The sequence below is a fragment of the Pseudopipra pipra genome, chromosome 3, assembly GCF_036250125.1.
Source record: "Pseudopipra pipra isolate bDixPip1 chromosome 3, bDixPip1.hap1, whole genome shotgun sequence".
Classification (NCBI taxonomy): Eukaryota; Metazoa; Chordata; class Aves; order Passeriformes; family Pipridae; genus Pseudopipra; species Pseudopipra pipra.
The window spans coordinates 39578973-39605051 of record NC_087551.1 but is presented as its reverse complement, the minus strand read 5'-3'; the positions used below and the strand labels follow the sequence as shown (position 1 = coordinate 39605051).

The 26079-nt window shown below is 38.0% G+C and overlaps 1 protein-coding gene across 1 annotated transcript in view; it reads left to right on the top strand.

The window, feature by feature from the left end:
• ACTN2 (actinin alpha 2) overlaps positions 1-26079 on the top strand; it is a 68084-nt gene that overhangs the window by 7238 nt on the left and 34767 nt on the right. Inside the window, exons 2-5 of the mRNA XM_064648743.1 lie at positions 17411-17525; positions 18716-18835; positions 24781-24867; positions 25566-25653. Coding sequence (XP_064504813.1) covers positions 17411-17525; positions 18716-18835; positions 24781-24867; positions 25566-25653 — 410 coding nt within the window. The remainder of the gene's footprint in view (positions 1-17410; positions 17526-18715; positions 18836-24780; positions 24868-25565; positions 25654-26079) is intronic.

The window sequence follows — 26079 nt, the reverse complement described above, 5'->3', positions numbered from 1 at the left end:
AGTATCATGATCACACCATCAATATCCAAATCAAAAGAAAACATCTCTGCAAGATGAATTTCGACTGCTTTTTGCCAATGGGGTAACACAATTCAAAATGTTTCATCGAAGCTCTTCTGCCCTCTTACAAGTAAGACAAAAGGAGTTTCATCACTGTGATGTAAGAATTGGATATCAAAGGCCTAACATAAATTTATCACTGTTGCATAACTTCTGAACTATTTAATGATTTTTAGTTTAGGTAAAATTTTCTGTGTTGCACTATACAGTTCTACTGAATTAACTTCAGTGAGACTGAACATCAGGGTTTTCCTTAGTTGTGAATATCTATCTATATAGATATTGCTAGTAATTTAGAAGTTGTACTGCAGGTCCTGCTTACAGAAAAATGCATTGCATTTGTAGCTGGAATACAGGTGGACCTGATGCAGGAAGACACATGTCAGTGAAATAGAATTAGATGGGAATTTGTACTGCTTAGCTTTGTCCCAAGTAGAAAAAAGTCCCTCCTGTATGTTATTTTATATCCTTGCAAGCAAACAAATATAAAAATGCTTACACAGTTGGCAAAGTTGAATTAGTTTGGATGGCTTTACTGCCAAGCATAATTTCTTCTGAGCTGTAATTGTTGGAATAAACAATTTGTAACTGATGTGGTATTCCTTTACTGTGAGCAATGAAAAGTTGCTGACTCTTGAGTCAATATGACTTTTATGGCTATGAGTTCTTTACTGTCAGCTGATACCACAAGGAGAATGTATTCACATCAAGCACTCCATTTTTTCCTAAATTAAATTTCATTCCTAGTTTGGGGTGATTTTCACATCTTCAGTGTTTGAAGAACATCATTTCATGAAATTCTCTGATAAGGATGTGTGGCATTTGTTCTTATATCACTGGATTTGTTGATTTTAAATATGCCTGAGGTTGAGAGACTTGATGCATAAACGTTATCATAACTAAACAGGTCCTATACAATGCTCTATTTCTACATGAAACTGGGCATGTATTTAAAGATAGAAGTTACCTCTTTCCACGTCATTTAACCAGCAAACACAATGTTATGATCACCCTCTGTGTCTGTGTCTGTATCAAGTCTGTAGTAGCTCTTCCTACTGGCAGTACAAGGAACACTTCAGTACAGATCAAGACAGCATGGTCCTAGTAATCCTTGAACTACTGGTGTGAAAGGCTTACAGAGTGGGTGTTGCTGCTTTGCAAAGCAGAGCATCTGCAGAGACAGAGGCAAAAGACTTCGAAGTGCAATGATCTCTGTTTATGAAAGTGTCCTGCTTGAAATGGTAGCTTGTAGAAATATACTTCATGCTTTTGAAGGCTTGTCCAGAGGGAAGCAGGTGACAGTTGTTTGGCTGGTTTTTAGTTAGTTTATATATTTGGACCTAAAATTTGTGTGTGCACACAGGTGAGAAAATCAATCCTAAATTTGTCCCAAGTGAAAGAAGGGACACTACTGCTCCTATGTCTGGTCCCGGTTTTCCCTGCTTTGAATTATAATGGCACATTGCTTTATATCTGTCTATCTATGTCACTGTCTATCTCCAAAGCAGCGATTGTAATACCTATGTTGCTGGCTTTACAGATGGAAGTGCAAAATGTTTATTGCACTTGATATGAATAAGATGTTCCGTTTATTTCAAATGCTTCCTCCCAGCTGCTCTTAACTGCCAGAATTCCTTCAACTTGAAATCTGATGTTTGTTCTTATTTCTCTTCAAAAACTTGTAAGTTAAAGAAGTCCAGCCATCCATTACTTTGATAACTTGCAGAACCTAATTTAGAGCAGATGGCTTCTAATCTTAACTGCCCCCCCGAAAGAGCTTTGCTCACCCCCACTACCATACCAGGAGTCCGTGGAAAGTGACTACCTTCGTCTAAAATTAGCATCTGTGGTTATTCCTTAAGCATCTAAGGAAACACTCATATTTTTTATAGGTGTTGAACACCCAGGCATTTCCACTGACGTCAGGAGGAACTTCTGTCTATTTTGCACCTTTGAAAATCAGCCTGCTCTTTTGGCACTCACAGAAAGGCTTAGCCATCTAGCATTAAATGATTTTTTTAACTCCGTTTCATATTTAATCTTGACACTGGTGTAGCTTTTCACTGCTGCAAGACTTAAGACATTGCGCTTTTGAATGTGAAGAGAACTAGTACCCAGCTGCATTAAATACAAATTTTTAAAAAAAGCAAAAAACCCCAAACACCCAGCCATAAATAATTGTGTAGCTCTGGGGTATTATTTAACCTAGAGGAGTTTCTTTGGGCTACAAAAACCCTCTATAGTCCAAGCTCATCTCCAGCTGTACTCTGGAGAGTAGTTCCACCACACGTTTTCTTTGGCAGACTAATTGGCCACCTTTGATTCTGCTACTATCCATAGACTTCCAGTCCCCTTCATTTGCTGGTACAATGATCTTCTGCTATATACCAGATCACTGAAGAAATTTGAAGCAACTCTCCCTCTTCTTACTGCTTCTAAATCCTAAATCATTTCAATAATGTAGTTTGCAGTGCAGCCCCACAGGCAGCTACATCTGCGCATGGACATATTATGTATAATGCACTTATCATCCATCTGGCATTAATATTGAAAGACAAGCAAAACACCATACATGAGGCTGAAGTTGGCTTACTTTCCATGACCAAGCACAGGTCCCAGCATGGCTCCTGTTGAGAAATATGCTATAAATAAAGAACTGTGTGTTTAATTGATGAAGCAGCTTATTTATCACAGACACTGTAATGTCTAAAACACTGATGTTTATGCCTTCAGCGGTTCCAGTCATCATTGTTTATTTACCCATCTAAGTTAGGTGCTTTAGAACAGGCTACTTTGTTAAATTTCTAATTCTATATAATCAAGCCATCCTGAGTAGTGCTTTGCTCTTTAGTCTGTTTTTGTGAAAAGCTCAGTAATTTAGGAACCTAAGCCTCACTAAAAATTATTTAGAAATGCTAACATTTTTCTGAATTTTATGAAAGTTTGATGGCTTACAGGATATTCTATAGCTAATGCCTCATTAAAAAAATCAACCCAATGTGTTTCAGTAGTATCTTTTATTGCAGAAATTAGCAAATTCTTTAAAAAACAGACTCTTAAAGGAAGCATGAAATAAAAATTGAAATTTTTTTTAGTCGTCAGTTACAATAGTAAAGAAATTCACATGGGCAGATTATATGCTTTGTGTATTGAGAAATATTGCATTGAGTAAGCCGGCATATATGCCACAGAGGAGCTTTTGTTGCATAATAGGGAATTAATGTATGAGGTTTTCCTTTCCCTATAAGAGTCTAATCTGAAACTGCAGTTTAGATAACAAGTGAAACTAGATTTGGTTATCTTCAAAGGTACTACATAACAGTAGTTATGTAGCAAAGATAACATTGACTGTGTAAATATCTTGGAGTCTGACTATTGACATATTTTTCCCATCATTTATTGGTGTCAGAGACTTAAAGATGTGTGTGTTGGTGAGTGTAGAATTGAAAAAAACTTTCAGTATCTGTCAGAAGACCTGATTTTCTGATTATAGAAGTGCTTCAGAGAATGTTGCTAAGTTGGATAGGAACATAGTTTTATCCCACTCTGATTCACTATATTGACCAATTTATAATGGATTTACTTACTCACCTGACAGTGTAGTATATCATTATTGGATAAAGATAGCATGGTGAAGAAAATCAACAGAGAAAGCAAGGGAAAGACATTTGGAAATCCAGTCAACTAAATCCTGGATTAGCCTACTTTAATTAATCCTTCTATTTCCAGAGGGCATACCTTTAGTTCCTTCCATACTGTAATGTGTAAATGTTTCTTCCGTTTCACCCCAATAGTATTTGGTTATTAAAATATGTATCTCTGAAACAAAACTGTTAGCCAACACTATCTGTGATAGTTCATAAGCTTTTGGGAAACCAGGAGGAGCACTGTAGGGTACAGTTGGTAGAAGAGGGACCTGAGACTGGAAATAATAGAAGATCCTGTCTCTTTATTAAGAAAGTTTATTTGACACTGATAGTGTAGTGGCAATGCACGTTCTTTGTTTAATATACTGGAGAAAAAGCCCCAGGCAGTATAAGGGGCATTGACTTCATCTTTAAAGCACACCTGCAGATTTGTCCCTTGCAGATTACCACCTTTTTGGATTACTTATACCCCATTTTTAACTTTCCACACGGAGAGGCAAATGTAGAAGAGATTATTCTTTTCTTCTCTAATGGTGAAGGAGTGACCAGTTGGAAAATAATACAGGTGGAGAGAGAAAACGGTAGAATGGCTGGTCTCAAATATTTTATCATTGCTGAAACAATTCCCTCCAGACCTGTTGGCGTATTTACTGCAAATCTTTTTCTGAAGAGGCTTTCTAGTTTGCTGATACTCTTGTGAAGTAGAAATGCTGAGCATGAAAGGTGGTGCTCCATAATTAACTCATTCTGAGCCATGTAGAAATGGGTGAATTTCTTTTGACCCTATCACATTTCAACTTTTGGTTGGATATTTTAGTCCCATGACATATGAAATACCTTTTTCTATCCTTGTGTTTCATGGTTTTTCAGGACTTAGATCCAAAAAGAGCTCCCTAAATATTGCTCTTTGTCTAAATAACGCTTACAGTGAGACCTCCCAAATATCACTTTGCTCAAAAGTGATCCAGAAAGCACCAGAATGCAAATAGGTCTCAGTTCTGTTACTTCAAAAGTATTGGGAGGTGTCTAATTTTGTCCACCGAAGATCTGTATCTAAAAATCTTCTGGAGAGCAAGAGAGAGGGTGCATGAAAAAGAGATATTTGGGAGCATGCTTCAGTACCTTGGACTTTCTAGCAGAACCTACACACTTTATGCTCTTCAAGCTCTCTGCTCAGGTTCCTAATGTCATACTTGATTGGTTGAGGAGAGGTATTTGGACAGCACTTTAAGATATGAATATATACCTCTGTATAAATGCAAAGATGCAGTCTTTATTACATGGGTGACAGAGTCCATTAAAACTTTTATAAGAATGTGTACAACATTTCTTTGCTGCACTCAACTTCGTGCAAATCTATTTTAGTGCGGATCTATTTAGTGGCAAATCTATTTTAATGCCCTGACAACTGGGTGTGAACTAATTTATTTGCAGATATGCACTGTAAGGTTCTGTGGTGTAAAGTGACCGGGAATGCTGTGTAAGATATTAGTTGCTGTAGCCATACTACCTCAGGTTGTAATGTCAAGCTTACTTGTTTTTATAGGGTACATGCAAGCTCTGCAAAGTGCAGTGTATTGGAGCAGAGAATATTTGGTTAGTATGCTCTAAAGTTAGCTTACCCTATTAGAGGAAAATACTGTTATGCCATGCAAATAGCTGGCAGTCCTCAGAGGTCCAGGCTGGATGCTGTAATGCTCCCAGTCATGCTGTGTAGGAGTACTGTGGTTCTGTCAGAAAGGCACAGGTCCTTGTGGGTGATGCTTCTCTATTTCTGCAGATTTCAGTAGGAGGCATTTTGAAGAGCAAAATTGGCAGTGTTGCATGTATAAAAAAAAATTACCATGATCTGTTAATTGTTGAATTATTAAATGCTAGAAACCATATGGCCTATTGAAAGAGATCAACGTGTTCATAAACTTTTCCTTTGAGGGAAATACAAAATGAACATCTGAGAAGAAAAGAAAGCAAGAGCCATTGACCAAAACAAGATTATTCAAAACTTTACATTTTTGTTGTTCCTTTAATTCCTTTTTTTGTTTGTATTTAGTTTTGTTTTCAAAGCTTTACTCCCATTTAAGAACTGTGTTCTGAATATGCTTGATTCATAGATAATTTTTTCACCAATATTTGTTTTTTGAGGATTATGAAATAAAAGTTCTTTTGCTTGCTACAGCATTTTAACTTTACAAAATATATGAGAGACTGTAAAATACACTCCATTGCGAAGATTAACAGAGCCCTTCTGATATTGCATTGAGAGCTCTCAGTCCATGGGACATATTTATATTTCACCTCTACTGTGGGATAATGATTTGGAAAATACAAAGTGGTTTTATAACTTGAAAGAAGGAGTACAAAAAGCTGTGGAAGAGCAAAAACTCAAATATTGAGCCATTACTCACTGTCTGTCTTTTCACTCTCATTAGAGAATGCAATTTAATATGGGGGCTATTGTAACTCAGAAATTTGTAAGTAATTTGAGAACTTTGTTTACTTCACAGATTATACCATTATTTACCATTCTCTAGTGCTAATTTTGTACATTGAGAATGTGCGTTGAGTAATGGTGTGTAAGCCAGAAAATCCAGAGGTATTAATTCGGTTATGACAAGGTATTAACATACCTGTTGTTTTACATAAAAGGCAAAGAGAGTAGAGTCATCAAAAGGTAGGGTGTAACTGTAAATGATGCCATGCATACTGTTACTGAAGTAGAAGGGAAAACGAAGAGGTAAGATCATTGCAAACTGAAAGACCCTGCTCCTCATTACTTCATCTAGCTAGAATGAATTATCCAGGGCTGCCGTAATACAGCTGGACATGCACATTTAGGCAAAGGATTCTCATAGTGTATTGCCTGAATGCTGTTTGTGACCATCTTTTTTCAAGGATTCATGCATATAATGTGAATGAACAAACTGCAAAAATAGTCATTCACACCCAAGAGAAAGTTGACTTGCAAACCCCTGACCTTTGTCTCTGCTTAGCAAGGTGGTGAGATTATTAATTAAAAGTCTCAGTGTTGCAAAGCCTTCTGAGTGGAATATTCTAATAGTCCCTACACCCCAGCTCATGATGAAAGATAGCCTTGTACTGAAGATGGACTTTTAATTTATTGATTGGGAATGTGTGGCTGATGGGAACCTTTCACTTTTAGGTCAGTATTTTGAACCCAGGCCAGGTGAATAAGTGACAAGGTTGCTAACACATGCAGACTGTTTGGTAATATCTATGAGGTGAGTTGTACACTCAGTTTAGCTCTCGGGAGGACAGGTGTCCCCATCACTTAAACCACCAGAAATGGAAGCTTCATTGGTGGTGCCCAAAACTGACCTTATTAGTGAGAGGTAGGGACAGTGACTTTTCATCCTAGGGGTGAAAGCTAAAAAAATTCCTGTATGTGAAAATGCTTTCTCAGATTGCATCTGTGGGGTTACTCACAGTCATTGCTATTCTTAACAGTTCCCTGAGCCACTTCTTTCTCCATACTGGAGAGGTTGGCACATTTCAAAATTTACTAAGTATTTAAGGAGGGAAGGGTAACTATCATGTAACTATATTTACAGTAGTAGGTAACTGGTTTATACTAAATAGCTAGATTTGGTTTTCAAGACTTTGGGTGATAGAGAACAGATGCTAAAGATGTTGGTAGTTTTTGTTGTTTTCCGTCTGTTCACAGTAGGTTCAGGTTTTGGTTCATTTTTTTACAGTTCTTTATTTACAAGGTATTTATAGTTTTGTTAACTTTCTAATCTTTCTTGCTACTATTTCTTTATTGGGCTTTTTTTCAGGGTAGTGTTTGAGCATTTCATAAGCAACAGTTAACTTTCTACTGCAATAGTGTGGTGGAATATGGAGGCTTTATTGTTCTCATTATCCTTGAATACAGAAGTGGAACACTTAAAAGTACTCAGACATGCCTAACATCTGCTCCCATCGTTGTTAAAAGGATTATAGTCCCATATGAGGAATCATGGGTCATAATTTGCTCAGCATTTAGGACAGTAAAAACATTTTTTAAATTCCTGTTTTAAGTGCCTAAAAGGCTGTTGCAAAGTTGGGGAGAAAACACACGTGTCAGGGTCTCTTCTCAAGGATCATAATACACACCTTAAGAAATGTACATACCAATAGAACAGATCATGGAATCCGCTTTCATTTTAATTTGGTTTATGTTTAATTTTCTGTGAACACTCTTCTGCCTATTGAGTTTGAATCTCCTTTCCCTCTATCCTGTTACATTTTTTCAGCTTTGTTTCATTATTATTCTCTGTCATCACCTACTACTCTCTTTTTTCCCAATATCCCTGACAAATCTCCAGTATTAGATTTCTTTTTGCTAAGGGAAATTAAAGGGTCATACGAAAGTAGAAGAGGGAAATGGAGATCACCACAGAAAGAACACCCTGACAGAAACAAAATTTACAGCTATCTGTTGCATGCCAAGCATTTGGATTTCTATAAGGGAGTTGTTTTCCGCTGAGTGAGTTCTTAGTTTGTAGTCTTTGGATAACTTATGTACCTAAGTTTTAGGGCTTCTCAGACACAGAATCTGGAAGGAAAAACAGTCTTCTTGCTATTCTCCCTTTTCAAGGCTGTGGTGTAGATGTCAATTAGGATGAGAATCTTCCATGAACAGCGTGGAAAGTATTACTGGGAGAATCAAGGAAAGCATTTAGTCCATTTCCATACTTTTAGGCAGAAGCAAGTATGCTCATGCTCTTTTTGACATTATTTATCCAACTTGTTCTTAATCATGTCCAAGAAGAGGGGTTCCACATTTACCCAGCCAGTCTCTTCCAGTGCTTCACTGCTTCTAGAATTAAAGATTAATTTAAAGCTTCCTCTTGACCGTCTATCTAAAATTCTGTCTTCAGTGAACACAGAGATCTGATTTATTATCTTCTCTTTTCTGACTTCTTTAATGTTTAAGTATTGCTCTCTTTTCAAACTTCTCATTTATTTTTGTATTTAATTTTCCTCTTTGATAAAGAGATGGTTGCAATAGGTAGATAACATAAGAAATCTGCTTCTGTAAAGTTCTGGTGTGGGGACCTTTAAAATACTCTACCTTAACCAGTGGAACTAGGACAAACGGCTAGAGTTTAGGTAGACAAAATCATGATCAGAGGACATCCATGTACCTAACTGCAGGCTTCGAAATGTAGTACAATGTAAGTTTTTGCTTGCTTGTCCTTAGAAGTTTAATTTTGAAATATAAGATTGGATTTAGCAAAAATTGATGCTCACTTGCCTAGCAAAGTTTCCTACTTTTGTGTAAACAAAGTATGCAAGACCTTTTGTCACCTACAAGACTCTGTTTCTCCGTTTTTTATTAAAATTGACATTTGTGAATTCGCCAGGGACCACTCTGGTCTGCTTAGTGATAAGAATCTGTAAAAAAATACTTAGAATACTCAGAATTCAGAGAACACATCAGAAGTAGACAGCAGTCTTTTTTTTTTTTCCTGACAGCTCCTTTGTCTTTCTAATTCCTGCCTACAAATTTGGTACATTGCAGTTATGTTGTAAAGATAAGAATGGGTAAAGGTATCCTACAGTTTTTATCATCATCATCATCATCATCATCATCATCATCATCATCATCATCATCATCATCATCATCATGGGTAGGCTTCACGAACAAAGATTTGGGAAGGGCTCTACCCACACTTGTTACAAGCATGCTGGTGGCTAAAAAGGCCAATATGAGACAGACAAGTCTGGTTGCAAAAGGCACAGCAGAAAGACTCCTTAGGTGGTGTATTCTGCAAGACACGATTCTTTCTGCCTTATATTTTCTCCTCAAGAGTGATCCTGTGTGCGTTCTCAAAGGAAGCAGCAGTGTTATAGATGGTGTGTCTCCAGGCCTCCCAACTGGAGACCAGAGTAGACCAGTTATGTTGATCAATATGGCCAAGGCTGAGATGTTGTTTCAGGGAGTCCTTGAATCTTCTCTTCGGGGCTCCTCTCTTGTGGCAGCCGGAGGCAAGTTCACCATAAAGCAAGATCTTAGGGAGGTGGTGGTCCTTCATCCTGGAGACGTGTCCTGCCCAGCGCAGCCGTGTTCTCAGCAACATGGCTTCTATACTTGTGACTGCTGCTTGTTCTAGAACAGAAGTGTTAGTCACATAATCTGACCAGTGGATGTTTAGGATTGTGCAGAGGCAGCGCTGATGGAAGCATTCTAAGAGCCACAGGTAGTGGCGGTAGATGACCCATGATTCGGATCCATATAAAAGAGTAGACAGCACTATGGCTCTGTAAACACTGATCTTTGTGCTTTTCAAACTCTTTTATGTAGTTTTCTGAAAGCTCTATATGCCTTTGCTAACCTGTTGTCTATCTCTCCGTCAATCTTACCATCCAAGGAGATGAGGCTACCTAGGTAATTAAACTGCTGGACTGATTTGAGCTCTGATTCGCCAATAGTTTTTATAATGCAAGATAAAACCACGCCCATGCTTTTGCTGAAGATTTTCGTTGGATCACTCCTTCTTTTATTTCTGTGATATTTTTTTGAGCAAGGTTCTCTTATTTGCATGATTCCTGAAATTCCAAAAATGAAAAGTAGATCTAGACCAGAACTGTCCTACAGATCCTGAATACCTTTTAGTTTCAAATGGGGTTTCAAACATTGCATGTTCTCCTACTTCTAAAATATCAATGGTTTTGTTCAAAAATACATTTAAGTAGGCAGAATTGTTTGAAACTAAAAAAAATACTCAAGCAGACTACCCTATGGTACTGCATATATTCTGAGAAGTCACATATTTGGATCTTACAGATGCTTGCAGCTGTAAAGCTTTCATAAATGAGTGTCATCAATAGTACTGAAAAAGGAAGGAGCTTCCAACAGGTAATAGAGCTGTTGGAGCATTATATTGATGATTCGTCAGAACCCTGCATTACCTAAAGTTTTACCTAAATTTTCCTGCTCAAGACTCATGCTTCTCCCTCACTTGTAAGGATGGGCTTATGTGCCTGAAAACTTCTCTCTCTTTTCCAGCTATCTCAGGTGATCCAATAAAGATATCCACCTGCTCCTAATCAACCTAGCAATATTTTAACTGGTTTAGTCCCTTCAAAGACCTTGTAAAGCCTCTTAGCTTCCTTTCTTTCCTTCTTATTCTTTTCTTAAGAAAAAAAGCGAGGATAGTGCAGGCAGCGACCCATACTGAATTTCCCATGCATCTTGCTACCTCCTGAGTTTTCTTCCAGTTTAGATCAATGGAACAACATTGATCTCCCCTGAAAGAAAGAGCTAATGTCACACACTTTGTAACAAAAGGTCAATAATCTTCTTGACATTTCTTGGGTTTCATTTTTGCCAAATGATTCTTGAGGGGATATTTACATGATCTGGGTTTTTTTGGTAATAGTGAGCGCTGTAAAACAGACGTTCAGTCATTCAGTACTGGACAGAGTTGCATGTTTTACAAGAAACCCTAGACTCAAACAGGATTAGGCCACCTGCTTCGCGAGGACTGAGGTTTCCCCAGGCTCTTCCAGGCAAGCAAAATGCAGAGTGCCAGTAAGACATGTGCAATGTCCTGTGTGATGAATGCATCCCTTTGGTGGCTTCTCCTATGAATGATAAAACTAAGGGACAGAGGGGAAGTTCCCTTAGTTAGTAGAGCAGATCTGCTGACAGTGTGGAGTATGCTGGGGTATCACCTGACACCATCTGTTCAGCTATATGGATGGATGTGCTGGAGCAGGAAGGGCTTTCCCCAACATTGGATGTGGGGCCCTTGCGATGGACCTTCTACTAACTTACATTGTGAGATGGTTCTATGCTTATCATTTCTGTTGTTCCCAGGAATTTGGTTTTGACATAGTGCCTGTGATTTGAAGGTTTCCATTTAGTGACCTTTTGCAACACGCTAAACATTTTCCCTCCCTTAGCCTTCGTGGCATCCCTCACTGTGCTTTCACTCAGCTTCACTTGCATTGTTGCTGTGCCCAGGTGTGTTTTGTGTTAAAATCCCACTTTGCCCACTGGTGTTTTGACATGATTGAGTTGTACTGGTGAACCACCTCCCCTGTTAGAGTTATTCTAGTATATGCCAATGCATTTAGGCTTCCACTGCAAGGGGAAAGAAGAGCAAGAGGACAGGTAATAATAGTTCAAACCGACAACTAAGATGTAAGATGTTATTTATTTTCAATTCATAAAAATATCCTCAAGCACCTAATTATACTGCAAGTATAGCTTATCTAGATATTCTAGGAACAGCAGAAGGGTGCCATGTGTAGTCATTGGTTCACATCAAGCTAGCTTATAGAGGCCATGCAATTTTCTGCTGTGTTTCACCTTCATGCCTCTTGTTTTGGGAGCAGAATTAAACAGTTAAGAGAATGAGGGCCAACATGGACTGTATCCTAATCCCAGAGAAAACCCCTGATTCTGCAGTCCACTGTGTGGATGGACACAGGAGCTAGGAGATCATGTTGCAGGTTCACAACTTATATTTTAAAACATGGATAACAGACAGATGGGAAATTCTTCAAGGGGAAACCTCAGTCTGGCCTAGTGGGAATGTTCTGGCAGAGCTCCTTCTGTAACACCCTTGCCGTGCACTCAGAGCCCAGTAATGTTCTGTATAATTACAGAGTGAATCACTGCATCCCATTTAGCTTAGAGGTAGTGAAGACCCTCAGCTAACACAAAGAGAGGGGAAAAACTCCTTAGAAGAAGGGCTGTAAAGCAGTTTTAAGAAACAACTTTATCAGACTGAGATAATTCAGGATAATACATATGTATATAAACAAATGTGGTTTTTTGAATGTTTGTATTTGAAGTTAATTTTAGTCAGGTGTGTTCTGCTCTGGTTATTAGAATTTAAGGTCCACTTAAAATCAGTTGTGCTTCTGTTTTGCTTAACAGGCACATTTTTCATAACACATAGGTTAAAATTGGATTTTGTCTATATTTTCATTTCTAAATGCTATAGAAAGGCTAGAAACTCAAAAACCAAACTACTCCTGTGAGCAAGTAGCCTTTCTTGGGCTACTGGTAGAGGTACACTCAAGCAGACACATCCTTTTAAAAATAAATATTAGTTTTGAACACTTACAAAAACTATAGCAGACAGAAATTGATTTGAGATGGAGAGAGTGAAGGTAGAGTTAACCTCTGATATGAAATATATGTACTAATAGCATATGGGTCCCCAGTCCATCATTAGGCTGGATCCACTTCTAAATTTCAATTCTGAGTGCAAGCAAATAAATCTTTCTGAACTTGTGGAGTGTATCCCTTCTCCATCTAAGTTATGCTGCTGTTTTAGTGATGTTTGTTATAGACTCACTGTCAGTGCCAAACTAGAAATTTACTCTGCATCTTCAGGAGGTGGAACAAGTTGTCTTGTGACCCACAGTGGGTAACAATATTGGAGAGTGTGGTAGCTGATACTTTCTCATTTCTCTTTATTCATATTATCACATGCACATGTGAAACTTTTTATTAGAGCATCTTGTTTTCTGGCTTTGAACCACTATCGAAAGTAAGTTATCATTAAACTCACATAAAAAGGACATGTGGGCTTTCCCAGAAGTGTAGGACAATTCAGACCTCAGAGGTACCACTTTTTCCAGCAGAGCACATCCTTCAGTGTGCATTTGTAAAAGTATTTCACAAAGTGGGCATACCCTATTCCTTTTTGGCATTAGCTGCAGTTGACTGATAATTAATTAGAGATATTTCCCTTTTCTGTTGCTTGATTGCAATTCTACTTGTCAGAGGCTTGTAAAATTAAGTGGTGTCCCGACTAAATTACCAGGTAAGGGGTTTTTTTCCTTAGGTGTACACTTTGCCATCACAGATTATGAATCTGAATTATGGAGAATATGGTATTGGCAGTCTTCACAAGGAGGTTAAGTGGGCATAGAACATAAACCACATTCCCTTTTCTGGATTTAGTGTTTCCAAAATAGACCTGTGACAGAAGTAGACAATTAATAGAGCATTAAGAGAACAAGAGAACATTTACCTGTGGGACTGCAAATTGTTTGGGTTCCTGCCCTGTATCCCCTCTTCTGGGGTCTCTCATCTAAGAATGTCAGCAAAATTTCTTTTGTAATAACTTTGAAAAGGAGGAATTTTTTTTTATTTATATTTTAACTTTGTAGAGCTATGTATGGTAAATAAATTCTGAAAGAAATATCTAGCTTTTTAGACATTTATTTGTATCCTTAATGGTATTCAGCTCAGTGCCTTCAGTCCTGCCTTCTATCTCCAGGCAATCTGATACTCTGAAATGTTCTGTACAGCTCAGTAGAAAAAGGAATTTGCTTTGTCTAAGTCATTTAATAGCTTTTAAATCCCAATGGATTACAAATTTGCAGCGTACTGTATGCTGGCTGTATCTTGATCTCCAGGACTTAAATGTGCTTTGAATTGTTCCTCAATAACTATGAATAGAATTGTTAGTTAAAGCCAAAGCCATATGAACAAGTGGTATTGCAATAGGAATAGAGGGATGAGGGTTAAATAAAATGTGGATCGTGGAAACTCTTAAAATTTGCAAGTTAAGTTTTGCAGTAGCCTTGATGCAGTCGCTAATGGATTGCATCACTGAAACACAGTAAACACTTCCCTAAATATCATTCCTATAACCATGTTTAGTCCTAGGAAAAATAAGCTAGTTTGGAAGGCACCACACGATGAAGCCACACGCTGAGAGTCTGCTGTGATGTACTGCTGGGGCACTTGCATGAGGCACAGGACAATTCTTATAAGGGGATAAATGGTACCATTCCATGAGTTGGTGCACTGATAAACCAGAAAGCTCTGAGAAACTGTAGTTTAAATAAAAGATCTAATTCTCTTATTCTAGATATGGGAGACAATCTAAACTATGTATATACAGATAGTCTAAAAAAAGAATCCGTGCACAGTAGAGTGCTTCAGTAGAACTTATTATCCCATGAATGGAGGCCTTGTAGGTAATTCCAAGTTTATCCTTCAGAATGCTACAAATGCCCTTACTGCTGGAAAGAATCTTAAACAACCTACAGATATAAAAAAGAAGATCATAAAACCAGTGTCTGTCATCAAACTGTTTATTGAAAATGGCTTGACTCAGCAGTAGCAGCACCTTTTCCTTGTTTATATCATAGTGGCATTGGCTGCTTAGTGTTTCCATAAAATGAACAATATTGAGAAAACTATTTGTATCTCAGTAAATTCAGCGCCATAAAAATGTCCATTTTCAAGAGAAACTATTTAAATTACTTGAAAACTTCATGATCTTTGTATAAAACTTACGTTTTGTGCCTGTCATTGCAGCATTCAGTAAATTGAATCAGCTGTTGTAGAGGCAAAGTAGATGACCACAGTGAGATCAGAGGTGGATAAAATTCTAATTTGTTTTATATATATAGAATCATAGAATCATAGAATCAACCGGGTTGGAAAAGACCTCTGAGATCATCAAGTCCAACCCTTGATCCAACACTGCAGTGGTTACTAGACCATGGCACTAAGTGCCACATCCAGTCTCATCTTAAAAACCTCCAGGGACAGTGAATCCACCTCCCTGGGCAGCCCATTCCAGTGTCTGATTACTCTCTCTGTAAAAAATTCCTTCCTAATATCCAACCTAAACCTCCTCTGGCAGAGCTTAAGACCGTGCCCTCTTGTCCTACTGCTGTTTGCCTGGGAGAAGAGACCGACGCCCACCTGGCTACAACCTCCTTTCAGGGAGTTGTAGAGAGTGATGGTAGGAATCAGATTTGTATTTTAAGGCTGCTCAGACAGTGGGGTTGTTGCCATTAAACCCTTAATTAAATGAAAAATGAGGAAAACTCATTTACTTGAGTGGTACAAGGTCAGAACACTTACAATAAATGTCTAAAAGAAGAGATGGAATTGGCTAAAGTTACTCTCCATGTTCCTCTTTGACTTTAGTATAGTGTGCTTGGAACAGTTCTACAAACTGCAATAGCATCTGCAGATAAACATATGTCCATCACTTAATTCATGAAAGGCTCATTTATTTACTGGTTCAACTTTCTAATATTTATTGCCAAATTGCCATGCAAGGTTCTTGTGCATTTACCCTTTAGTGCTTTCAGCTGTTTTTTCTGTATTACCATAATATTATTCCTTCCAAGATGCTTGTAATAATTTTTAGTGTTTGCAAATGACTTAATGTGGTGCTAAGCCTTTTCAGATACATATCACTGGAGTAAGATACTGCTTGAGGCAGACAAATTAGTCTTATAATCTAGATCCTAACTCTATAATTATCCAAACCAAATGCCATCCTAACATTCCATCATATCGTGCCCTGAGGGTAGGGGTGCCTAGTATCTCTGTTTTGATGATTGGTACACTATGGTTTCAGGTCTCTCATGAACTCAGTAAAGCTAGTTACCTTAACATGAGGAGTGTTTTACCTTCCTGCATGACTGCTTTTCAAGCTAACATCCCTTTATTAAAATAGATGAATTTGCAGAGATGCTTCAGCTTACCCATACTTATCCCCATCTGCACACAGAGCAACTTATGCCTTTACCTACAATCCATCCTCTGCAGGTCAACAGGATCCCTGCCCAGAACCACTTCCAATACTTTCTTCTCTCTCCTCCTTTTCCTGGTGCCTAGAATTAAGGATTTCACTCCACAGCTTTGCCATATCTGTAGCTCTTCTTACTTGCTTTCAATTCAATAGGAAAATTTGATAAAACTTTAGCAAGCTGTTCCTTGTCACTGTACAAGTACTGAGAAAAGAGCCCAGCAAGCTGCAGATCAATTGTTCACATAAATTGGGTCAAACCCAACAAAAGTAAAAATGTTATTTTTAACAAAAGGTTGCATTTTTAAGGAAAAAAACATTTGGGAAAATTCAGTCCATGTTCTTCTTAAAGTATGTCTAGAATTTACAAAATTCAGTTCCAGGGAAAATTTTTGTCATCATCTACTGTCCTTCATTATTCTGTTTCTGAAAGATCAGAAATTAAATAGTCTAAAAAACTACATAAGAGTAAAGAAGGCCAAAGGGAATTTCATATTGACAATTGGGATATATTTTATTGTTTTAAACTATTTGAATTAAATATTTTTAAAACTATGGCAATCTGAAATAGCAAAAGAAGAGGAATTCCAAATATCTGACAATTTCAAGTAGCTGAAGTCTAACCTAAATACCCGGGTAAAACATTTAGTAAATACAAACTTGCTTTATTTAACAGACACTGAAAAGCAAAGAGAATTTGTCAAAGATTTCACAGTAGCCTGTGTTTTGATTTCGTTCATACAAAAAGTAACATGTATATGACCTCTGCAGATCAATGGAATTAGTTCTGCTTTTCATCTCTGCAACTAAAAGCAGACTTAGTTATTCTCCATGGAATGGAGAAAAATGCTCATGGTTGCTTTTGTGATTGTTTTTTCCCTGCAAACCTAAGTATCTGCATTTGTGTGCAAGTTTTGTCTTTATGTGTAGATCTTTTGTTAGGAGATGCATGACAAGCAGAATCTAGCACAAAATTGCTTCTATTCAAGAAATCCTTTGCATCTTCATCAACATCTGGGATAAGAATTTTGAACTCGTCAACATGTATAGAATGAATGGGAGGTAGACATCCACATCTCAGATGCAGAGTTTACTCAGATGGCTTAGCAGTTGTTTTGGAAAATGCCGTGTTGATTAGTATTTTTTTTAATTACTGATTTTTAATTACTATTACAGACATTTACAGCCTGGTGCAATTCCCATCTCAGGAAAGCAGGCACACAGATTGAGAACATTGAAGAGGACTTCAGGAATGGCCTCAAACTGATGCTCCTCTTGGAAGTTATCTCAGGTTAGCTAAAATAAAGTTTTCTATGTATTTACAGCACACGAACTGAAACACTCTTAAAAGAACAAAAATTGTTAACAATATAAAACAGTAAACACAAAGTAAACTGAAAAGTGAGAGATGAAACACACTGTAAAGCAAAAGGGGGGAAAAAAGCCCTGCTTTCTCCTTGTCTCCAAAATTTTCTGCTTGGTGCTTGTGTATCAAGGTATCATTGATGTTGTTGGACAAACCAAAAACAATGAGGACCTTGCCTTAGCCCCTAACAATTAAAAAGCCGTTACACATAGATTACAAATTCATTTTATTCTGCTTTTATTATAAAAGTTTTGCTTTGCTTTTAATGACTTCATTGGATGGGCCAATGCTTTCAAAAGTGAGTATCTAAAGCAAAACTAGATCAATATTTAGTCATAAGTAAAAGGTCTCATTTTTCAAAAGAGTGGAATATCCAAGAACTTTTGACTAACTGATGTAAACTCACTATGTCACCTTTGTTATGTGTTATTCAGAGAGGCAGTCCCCAAGGTGCACTCAGAATGCCCCTGAATGGGAAGGGAATAGCTCATGGAAAATACAGTTTACATTTTTGCTGGAAATTTCAGTGGGGAATGAAGATCTTCAAAGGATCATTGGTCTTTTTAGAAATTATTCTGCTTTGGGATCATTTGAAAAGTTTGTTCAAACTCATCAGCCAATGCTCTGAAATGAGCTGCTCTGCTGTGCTGGATGAAGTTGTTAACAGCCTTTGTTTTTGGTCAGATGTGGAAGGATGCTACAGCTGATCTGCTGGATAGAATTCAGCCTCTCTTTGCAGCTGGGCAGGTACGAATGATGAGCTCTGAGAACATCCTGCCTTCTCAATATTCAGCTACTCTAACAGACAATAGCAATGAACCATACGTTGAGTAGCAGGAAACATGCATGTATCTTCCAGATGTTTAGGGCAAACAAAAATTTTACTCTGGTTTTACTGCTATATCAGAAAGATCTAAGTGAGATGCTTCAACATTTGAATTTTCTCTTTAGGGTTTTGTTCAAACCCCTTTGTCATTCTTTCAAAAATATACCTGTTAAAATTACTGATAAATTTAGGCAGTGTTCAGGCCACATCCACTCTTGATTTCTAATCACTTGTGTGTCTGTAGCAAGGTGTATGTAACAATAAACACATTAAATTTGTTCTTCTGCAGGGGAAAGACTACCGAAACCAGACAGAGGGAAGATGCGCTTCCATAAAATTGCTAATGTCAACAAAGCTCTGGATTATATCGCCAGCAAAGGAGTGAAACTTGTGTCAATTGGTGCAGAAGGTATGTGACAGAGCTTGACAGTGCAGTTTACTTAGGTCCTGAGCATTCCCATGGCAAAGAAGTCTGATGAGACCCTTGGTCACATTATGTGGACTGTTTTCTATATATGGGTGACTCAAAAATCCCTCAATACTGATTGCTGACCTATAACTGCGAAAGGACAAGACATGGAAATTTGTGGACACCTGGAGAGGGATAGGGGTACAAATGAGCTCTAAGATTACTTTATCTCCAAGATTAAGTTGAATTGTCTGTGTTTGAGTGGGTATTGAGATAACGATTTTTTTCTTTCAGAACATTGTTTGTCCTACATTATTGAAAATAAGGAACTCCTTTAGAAACCAGGTTGGATTTAAGGGTGTGCTTTATCCAATATGGGATCTTTTTTATCTTAAGGAGATATTATTAAGACAAGACAGAGGCTGACATCACTACCAAGTGGCTGGGACCTACTCCCATTTTTTTATGAGACTGACTGCAGCTGTGTTTCTAAAATTCAAATGCAGGGTTAAGGGAGTGATTGAAAGAAACTATAGTATCTAGGGAGAGACTGAACTTATGAAGAAAGTGGAATGGGATGCTATTTACTAAAGTAATTACTTTTTTATTGTTCTGTTGTAGCTAAATACAGACATGTGGTTGGTAGCCAGGTGCAGATAGATGTAGACTGAGCTAAAGAAGGCAGACTATCACTGCCAGTGAACCTATGCCTCCCTAGAAGATTCAATTAATTGTTTAAAAAGGACAAAGATCTGTCTAGAACTAGTTGCTCCATGAAGATATTTGCATAATGCTTTGCATAGCCATTACCATACAAACAATGACGTAGCTAGCATGATATCTAACTGTTTTTGATTCCGTAGCCTCAGTGATGTGCTTTCTGTGCCTTTTCTTTTCCAGACTCTAATATGTCCTTAAAGCAAACTTTTGGCTCTAACCTCAGTATGATGATAAGAAGCACTCCTATATTCTCTTAACATTGTTAGGCCTTTTTACATTGATTTATGAGCCTCTTCTTCCTGTTTCCTGATTCCTCCAGGCTTTTATATATATATATATGTGTATGTATATATATCCTTAAGTGGGATTCCAAACCTTGATCTCAGGGAGCTTACTGTAATTGTGTCTGGATCAGGAGGTTCATTATGTGGGATAAGGGCATCTGTAGAAGTAATGGAGAGATATGTGAGCATTTATTGATTCCACAGGGGTTTGACCTAGCCCACTTCATTCCATGAGTATTGTTCACCGAATGTGTTCACTTTCTAGATCTAGAACTCAAAATCTCAAGAATTGGATTTTCTGGACAAAGTGTTTTTTTGAACTCACTCTTTATTTATTTGAGACTGAACTGGGTGGGCCATCTGAGGCCACATCCATGCCATCTATCTATAGGCATGTAACAGAGACCTTTTTTGGGGAGTATGTCACCAGTGGGGAGAAATGGGCAATTTCCAAAGGCACTTCAGATCTCAGAAGAGCTCTACTGCATTTCAGAGGAGCCTGGCTCCCTCCATCAGTTGTACCGGCAGTCAGGGGCACTTGGGCCCTTTGTTCAATTAAAGTGGGATGAAAAAATATGCTGCTACCTTAAACCTCTGCAGTTAAGGTTCTTCTGAGAGTGACAAGGCATTGAACGGACAGCAGAGGGTACTGAAGAGACAATTTGTGGGTGGAAATGAAAATTAAGAATACAGAAGCCTGTTTGATATCTGGTGAAGAAATGCTGAGATTACAGAGCACGGAGCAAATGAACAGTAGTTTCTGTCTTGACATGCAGGTGGCTCTGAGGCTTCCTGACCAAAGAGTGTAGCAAAGGGAGTATCCTGTGGGACAGAGTGGTCATTTTCTCTGATCACAGTTTGCACAAGGCTGGAATATTTAAACCGAGATACACCAGTTCATATCTGCTTCTGAAAGGAGCAATCCAGCCCTCTGTACTCCCATCTCCCTTATTTTACTCTGCTTATTGCTGCTTATTGCTGCCCAAGGTGCTCATTGCTGCTCAAGGTGCTCAAGGTTAGGGAACAGCGCTTGAGCACTTCCTGTATCACCTGAAGGCACAGCATCTGGGATAGCTCACATCAGACACTGAAAACATTTAAAATAACCCTGCAGTTCTCCTTGACAGCAACTGGCATGCATTCAGATGCTCTGTGATTTAGGTGTTCTGTGATGATTCCCTTTGGAAAGTGGAAGGGGCAGTAACCTCTGCAGCTTTTCAGCCAGTTGCTGCAAGGTTACCGTCCATGCACTCAGTATTTATTGCTGCATGTAACAGCAGGCTATAGCTAGTAACCCAAGGGATTACAGTGATGTTTTTAGGGTTTATTCTCTATTTCTGGAATTCTCAATCTGTAAAATGGAGGGATTAGATGCAAAATTAATTCGTTAGCATTAAGAAAAATTAAAATAGTTAAATTCTTGGATGGAAGCATGGGAGAAAAATCCACTGCTACTTTCATAGCTTAGATGAAGAGGGGAACCTGTCATTGTAAGACATTACACTATGTCAAGTATGGCTTGATGCCCACATTAGATTATATCCATGTGGGCAGGAGCAGATAGATTCGTGTGCCTTCTACTCCTACTCTAAAGAGGCTGAATACAAAGCCAGATATGGCACAGATGTGCTTAGTATCCTGTTAAGTTTACTACATCTCCTCTAATAAATTTGTTATCTAAGGCACAGTGTGGTGCTGATGCAGCAATACAGTGTCATGTCTGACTGGGTATGGTTTCACAGTGTGGGACCTCTGGCACCAGTATGTGTTTAAAGAGCCCCTGTGCTCCCTGGTCCTGCATACTTGCTCCCACACTTCACAGCCCTACCCTATCACTTGGGCTGACAACTGTTGCTGTAGCTCTGCTGGAGGCTGGATCAGCAATCTGATCAGGTTTTAAAACACACTTCACATCCTTTTTTTCTTTTGTTGCATTTTTCAGCACTGTTGACTGGGTTGTCATTGTAGTAGGTTGGAGTGAATGCCAGCAAGGAGGCAGAACACAGTGTCCTTAAGATTGTATTTTTATCAAAGTCCATAACCACTTAACTCACTGCCTCTGTGTGTGAGCACAGGGCATGTGGGCTGGCCCACACCCATCTGTTTTGGCATTCTCTGAGTTACATGGATGCTTGGAATACTTTTTAATTTCCAAAGCATAAAAGTTTTGTATCTAAATCTGCTAAGGATCATTTTCTACTATCTGATATGCTGAATGGTGAGGAGCTTGTAGGCCCAACGGGAATGACTGTCATTTAAAATGTGGCCTCAAAACAATGATTAAACTGTGATTCCTGTGTGACATCAATACAAAGACCAATTTAGTATTTTTAAGGGGCCAGGGACATTCTTTAAAGTCATCATTATTGTTCTGAGCCTGACTTCTTTGGGCTATCTGTGGAGTGGAGAGAGCTGATCACCTTTAACTATGATGCTGAGATGAAGCCAAATTTAGCTACTCTGATCTGTCTTGTGTATGGGTCTTTCTCTCCACTGGTCATGATATGAGATAGAGAGTCAAGAAGCTAAAGTAAAACTGTGGAAAGTAGTCCTTATGAGCCATTCACAGTCTGGAAATTAGAAGTTTTCCCTTAAGATTTAATAAAAGTGCAGAAACGCTATTTGTAAGGTGATCGCATCCTGAATGAAATCAAGTAAATATGGAGAACCACAAAAGATCTGTATCCTGTTAATTGGAAACATTTCTGTATTGTTTTTCTGGGGAGCAGGAAAAATGTTAAAGACTGAATGAATCTGATGCAAGAAGGTTGGAATAAAAAAAACAAAAAGAAAAAGTAGAATAAAAAAATGGAACTAAAACCTTTGAGAACTTACCACTCTGTTTTGCTTAGCTTTTTCCCTAGACAGTTTTTATTGTTTTCCCTTCACTTTCCCTTCTCTCCTTTCCTGCCCTCAAACTCAGAGCTGTATTTTTGCATATGTGAGGTGTAGAAACTATATTCCTTCCAGAGGAAACAGGCAGTATTAAGAAATTAATGAAGTCTTCTACTGACCTGTAGAGGAAAATGATAGGAATGAATCAGTATTTTTTTGTCATTGATACTTTTCAACATTTTAGCAATTTGTTTTTCTTCACTCTCTTTTATATGAGTTGTTTTTGTGTTTTATGCCTGCAGCAGATAATGAGAAGCCAAAGCTGACAAATCACTTGAAAATTCTCCCAAGGCACAACATAGAAAATTCCCTCTCTTGCTCTTTCATTCAGTCTGTGTGTACATATGGATATGTAAATCAAAAAAACGATGTAGTGATTATGTAAATCCATGAGTTGGTTGCCTGACAATCAGCAATGCCTCCTGAGTATTTAAATTATTTTAAATTTGAAGAAATTTGTCTTTTCTGTAAATACTTATTGGATATTAAAATACAATGAAGTACTTGACTGAAGAGGAGGGAAGAAAGAGCTACATGCTCTAATTGCCATTTAGTCTTTTTTGTCTGAAAGGGTTTAGTTTTGAGATGTGAAATGATTGAGATCTTTTAGGGCCAATAAGGTAGGATACATGGAAGCCTGGCAGAGTGAGGTGAGAATTCTGGAAAATTAGTGCACCATCCAAAGGGGAAAGCAGAAAAATAGCCATTCATATATAAACTTGAATTATCACACTTACTAAGTATAGACTAGCGATGGGTGACATATTTCCTATCACATTTGTTAATTCCATAGGTTCAAATGACAGCTTGTGTCACGTCCTACTGCAATTCAACATGAATCTCAAGTCTCGGAGACAGCAGCTGCTTTGTTCTGTAAAAGTTGCCCCTGGATTCAGGCAACTTCTAAGTAGCAGAGTGACTGCATTTTCTGCTGGCATCTCTATTGGCATTTGATGTTAAATTGAGGAAATTCCTCCTGATGCAAGCTCCTTCCCCAGAACACCAGTGGGCCCCCAGGCAGCCACAGCTGCTCCACTTTTTGAGAAAGGCTGGAGGTGACTTTCAAGTAGGGGAGCAGCTGGTGCCTTCCTCCCTCCACTGCTACTTTGGTATGAGGTGACTGGAAAGTCAGTCTGCAGTTCCCATCTCTCATTGTCCCACCTCCTCCCTTTCCAGTGGTGGACCTTCATTATAGTCTCGCTATGTTTTTCTGAGTCTCTTGACTTGCTTTTCAGATTGATTTAACATTACCAACACATTTAAGTGGTCTGGCAGTACATTTTTTGGTGTTGAAAAATTTAAGTGGTATCACTTAATTACAATGTAGGAGCACTGGATTTTGACCTGGCTTTACAGGTAGTCCCAAGCAGTCTTGAAACAAATTGAAACCACAGAGGTAAAAAAATCTCATTTATATTAAAGACATGTAAATATGCATATGCATTAGAGCTGTAAGACATTACAACCTCATGGCCATGTTAATGAACAGGCAGGAAGCTATGTAGCTTTGTCTCAGGAGGTGCTGTGTCTCAAGAGCTGTTCTTCATATCTAGTCTGTGCTGGCATCATAGGTAAATTCTCAAACATATCTAAATAGTATAGGGGAATTTCTGAGTACTGTTAGTGTCCTGTAGTTTCTTAAAATTTGGGTTAAGATCATATTTTTTCAGTTCCTTTGTATTTGAAAACAATAAGGCTGATATTGTTCAAACTTACAGTATTTCCCCTCATGCTCTCTCTAAAAAGTCCCCCTAAAAGGTAAAGATTTGAAACAGTTACAACTACCTGGGGAAAAGGTAGTTAGCATGGAAGGGCTAACTACCACTAAAGTGGTCTTAACCTCAGTAGTCTTCAGTCCAGAGTAGCACAACCAGTAGTTTGTTGAAAAATGAATCCAGGTGAACTCTATGCGAATAAAAAATTATCGTAGAAATATAAATAATTTATTAGATGCAATGGATTACTGGTAGAAATCTATGATTAAAATAAGATAAAATTGGAAAAACCCACTCTAAATACTACTGCAATATGTTTTTTTTACCTTAGAAATTGTGGATGGCAATGTGAAAATGACGCTGGGTATGATCTGGACTATCATCCTTCGCTTTGCTATTCAAGATATTTCAGTGGAAGGTAATAGGAATGCAATTATGTTAAATAATTAGGAAATCTGTTTAAAAAGTTTTTTATATGAATTGTGCGTAAGGGAGAGGAGTGTTTTAAAAATAAATTTTTTCACAGAAGATGATACCGCATCTGGTATCATCATTTGCTACCTGGTGACAAAATTAACTTCGGGAGGGAAAAAGTAATTACTCTCCTTATCCTGACAGAGACTTTGAGCCAGCTTTCTAAATGCAGAAGTTCTGGTCATGTCTCTCAGTTGAAGAGACAGAAACATGACTATGTTTCTGAGCTTCAGTGTCCTGAAACTAATTGCTGTATCCTTTGTGTTTGGTCCTATTTCCAACATACTTTTTTTCAGTCCTGAACTTAAACTACAAGCATGTTTCATGTAAGCACCAACAATCTTTTATGTCTAGTTGTATTATATTTGTATTGGGTATTTTTCTCCAGATATACAGTCTGCTGTCCAACCAAAATAATTCCTTAAATTTCTAACATCCCGAAACTTTTGTGCAGGCTGACTCTAGTCTTAACTGAACTCTGTGTTCTAATGGAGCCCCAGTTGTCCATTTATATGAGTATCTTTTAGGATTAAATGTTAGTTTATGCCAGTTTATGGTGGCTGACTATTAGAAATTAATTACTTGGGTACTTTTCACATCTTTCCTCATTTTTACTCCTCATTTTTTACTCCTCTTTTACAGAGACCTCTGCCAAAGAAGGGCTGCTGCTGTGGTGTCAAAGGAAAACTGCTCCTTACAGAAATGTGAACATTCAAAACTTCCATCTTAGGTAAACTTTCATTATTTCAAGATGTTGACATGATCTAAAAAATTTTACATCAAATTTTCCCCACAGTTGTGTAGGTATATATTTGATAGGGGGATTTGGGTCTTCACTGTCAGCTAGACTTTTTTTCAGATTCTGGTGCTCTATCTTCAGAGTCTTATTTTGGTTAGCCTTTGGCATTATCTGCTATGACTTCCATAGTTACTGTTTGAAAGAAAAAAATCCTACTAGATACCCAATTACCATACTATGTTATTAGAAGCCCTTGGTATATGGGAATTCTTGAGTACTACATCATAGTGGCAAATGACTGCTTTCAAATGAGAGCCACTGCAGAGAGCCACAGAGAGACTGTTCTGGCAAAAATACCAGTGCGCTGAGCATGCAAATATCTCATGGAGAATCAGTCTTTATCATTTTGTAATGTAA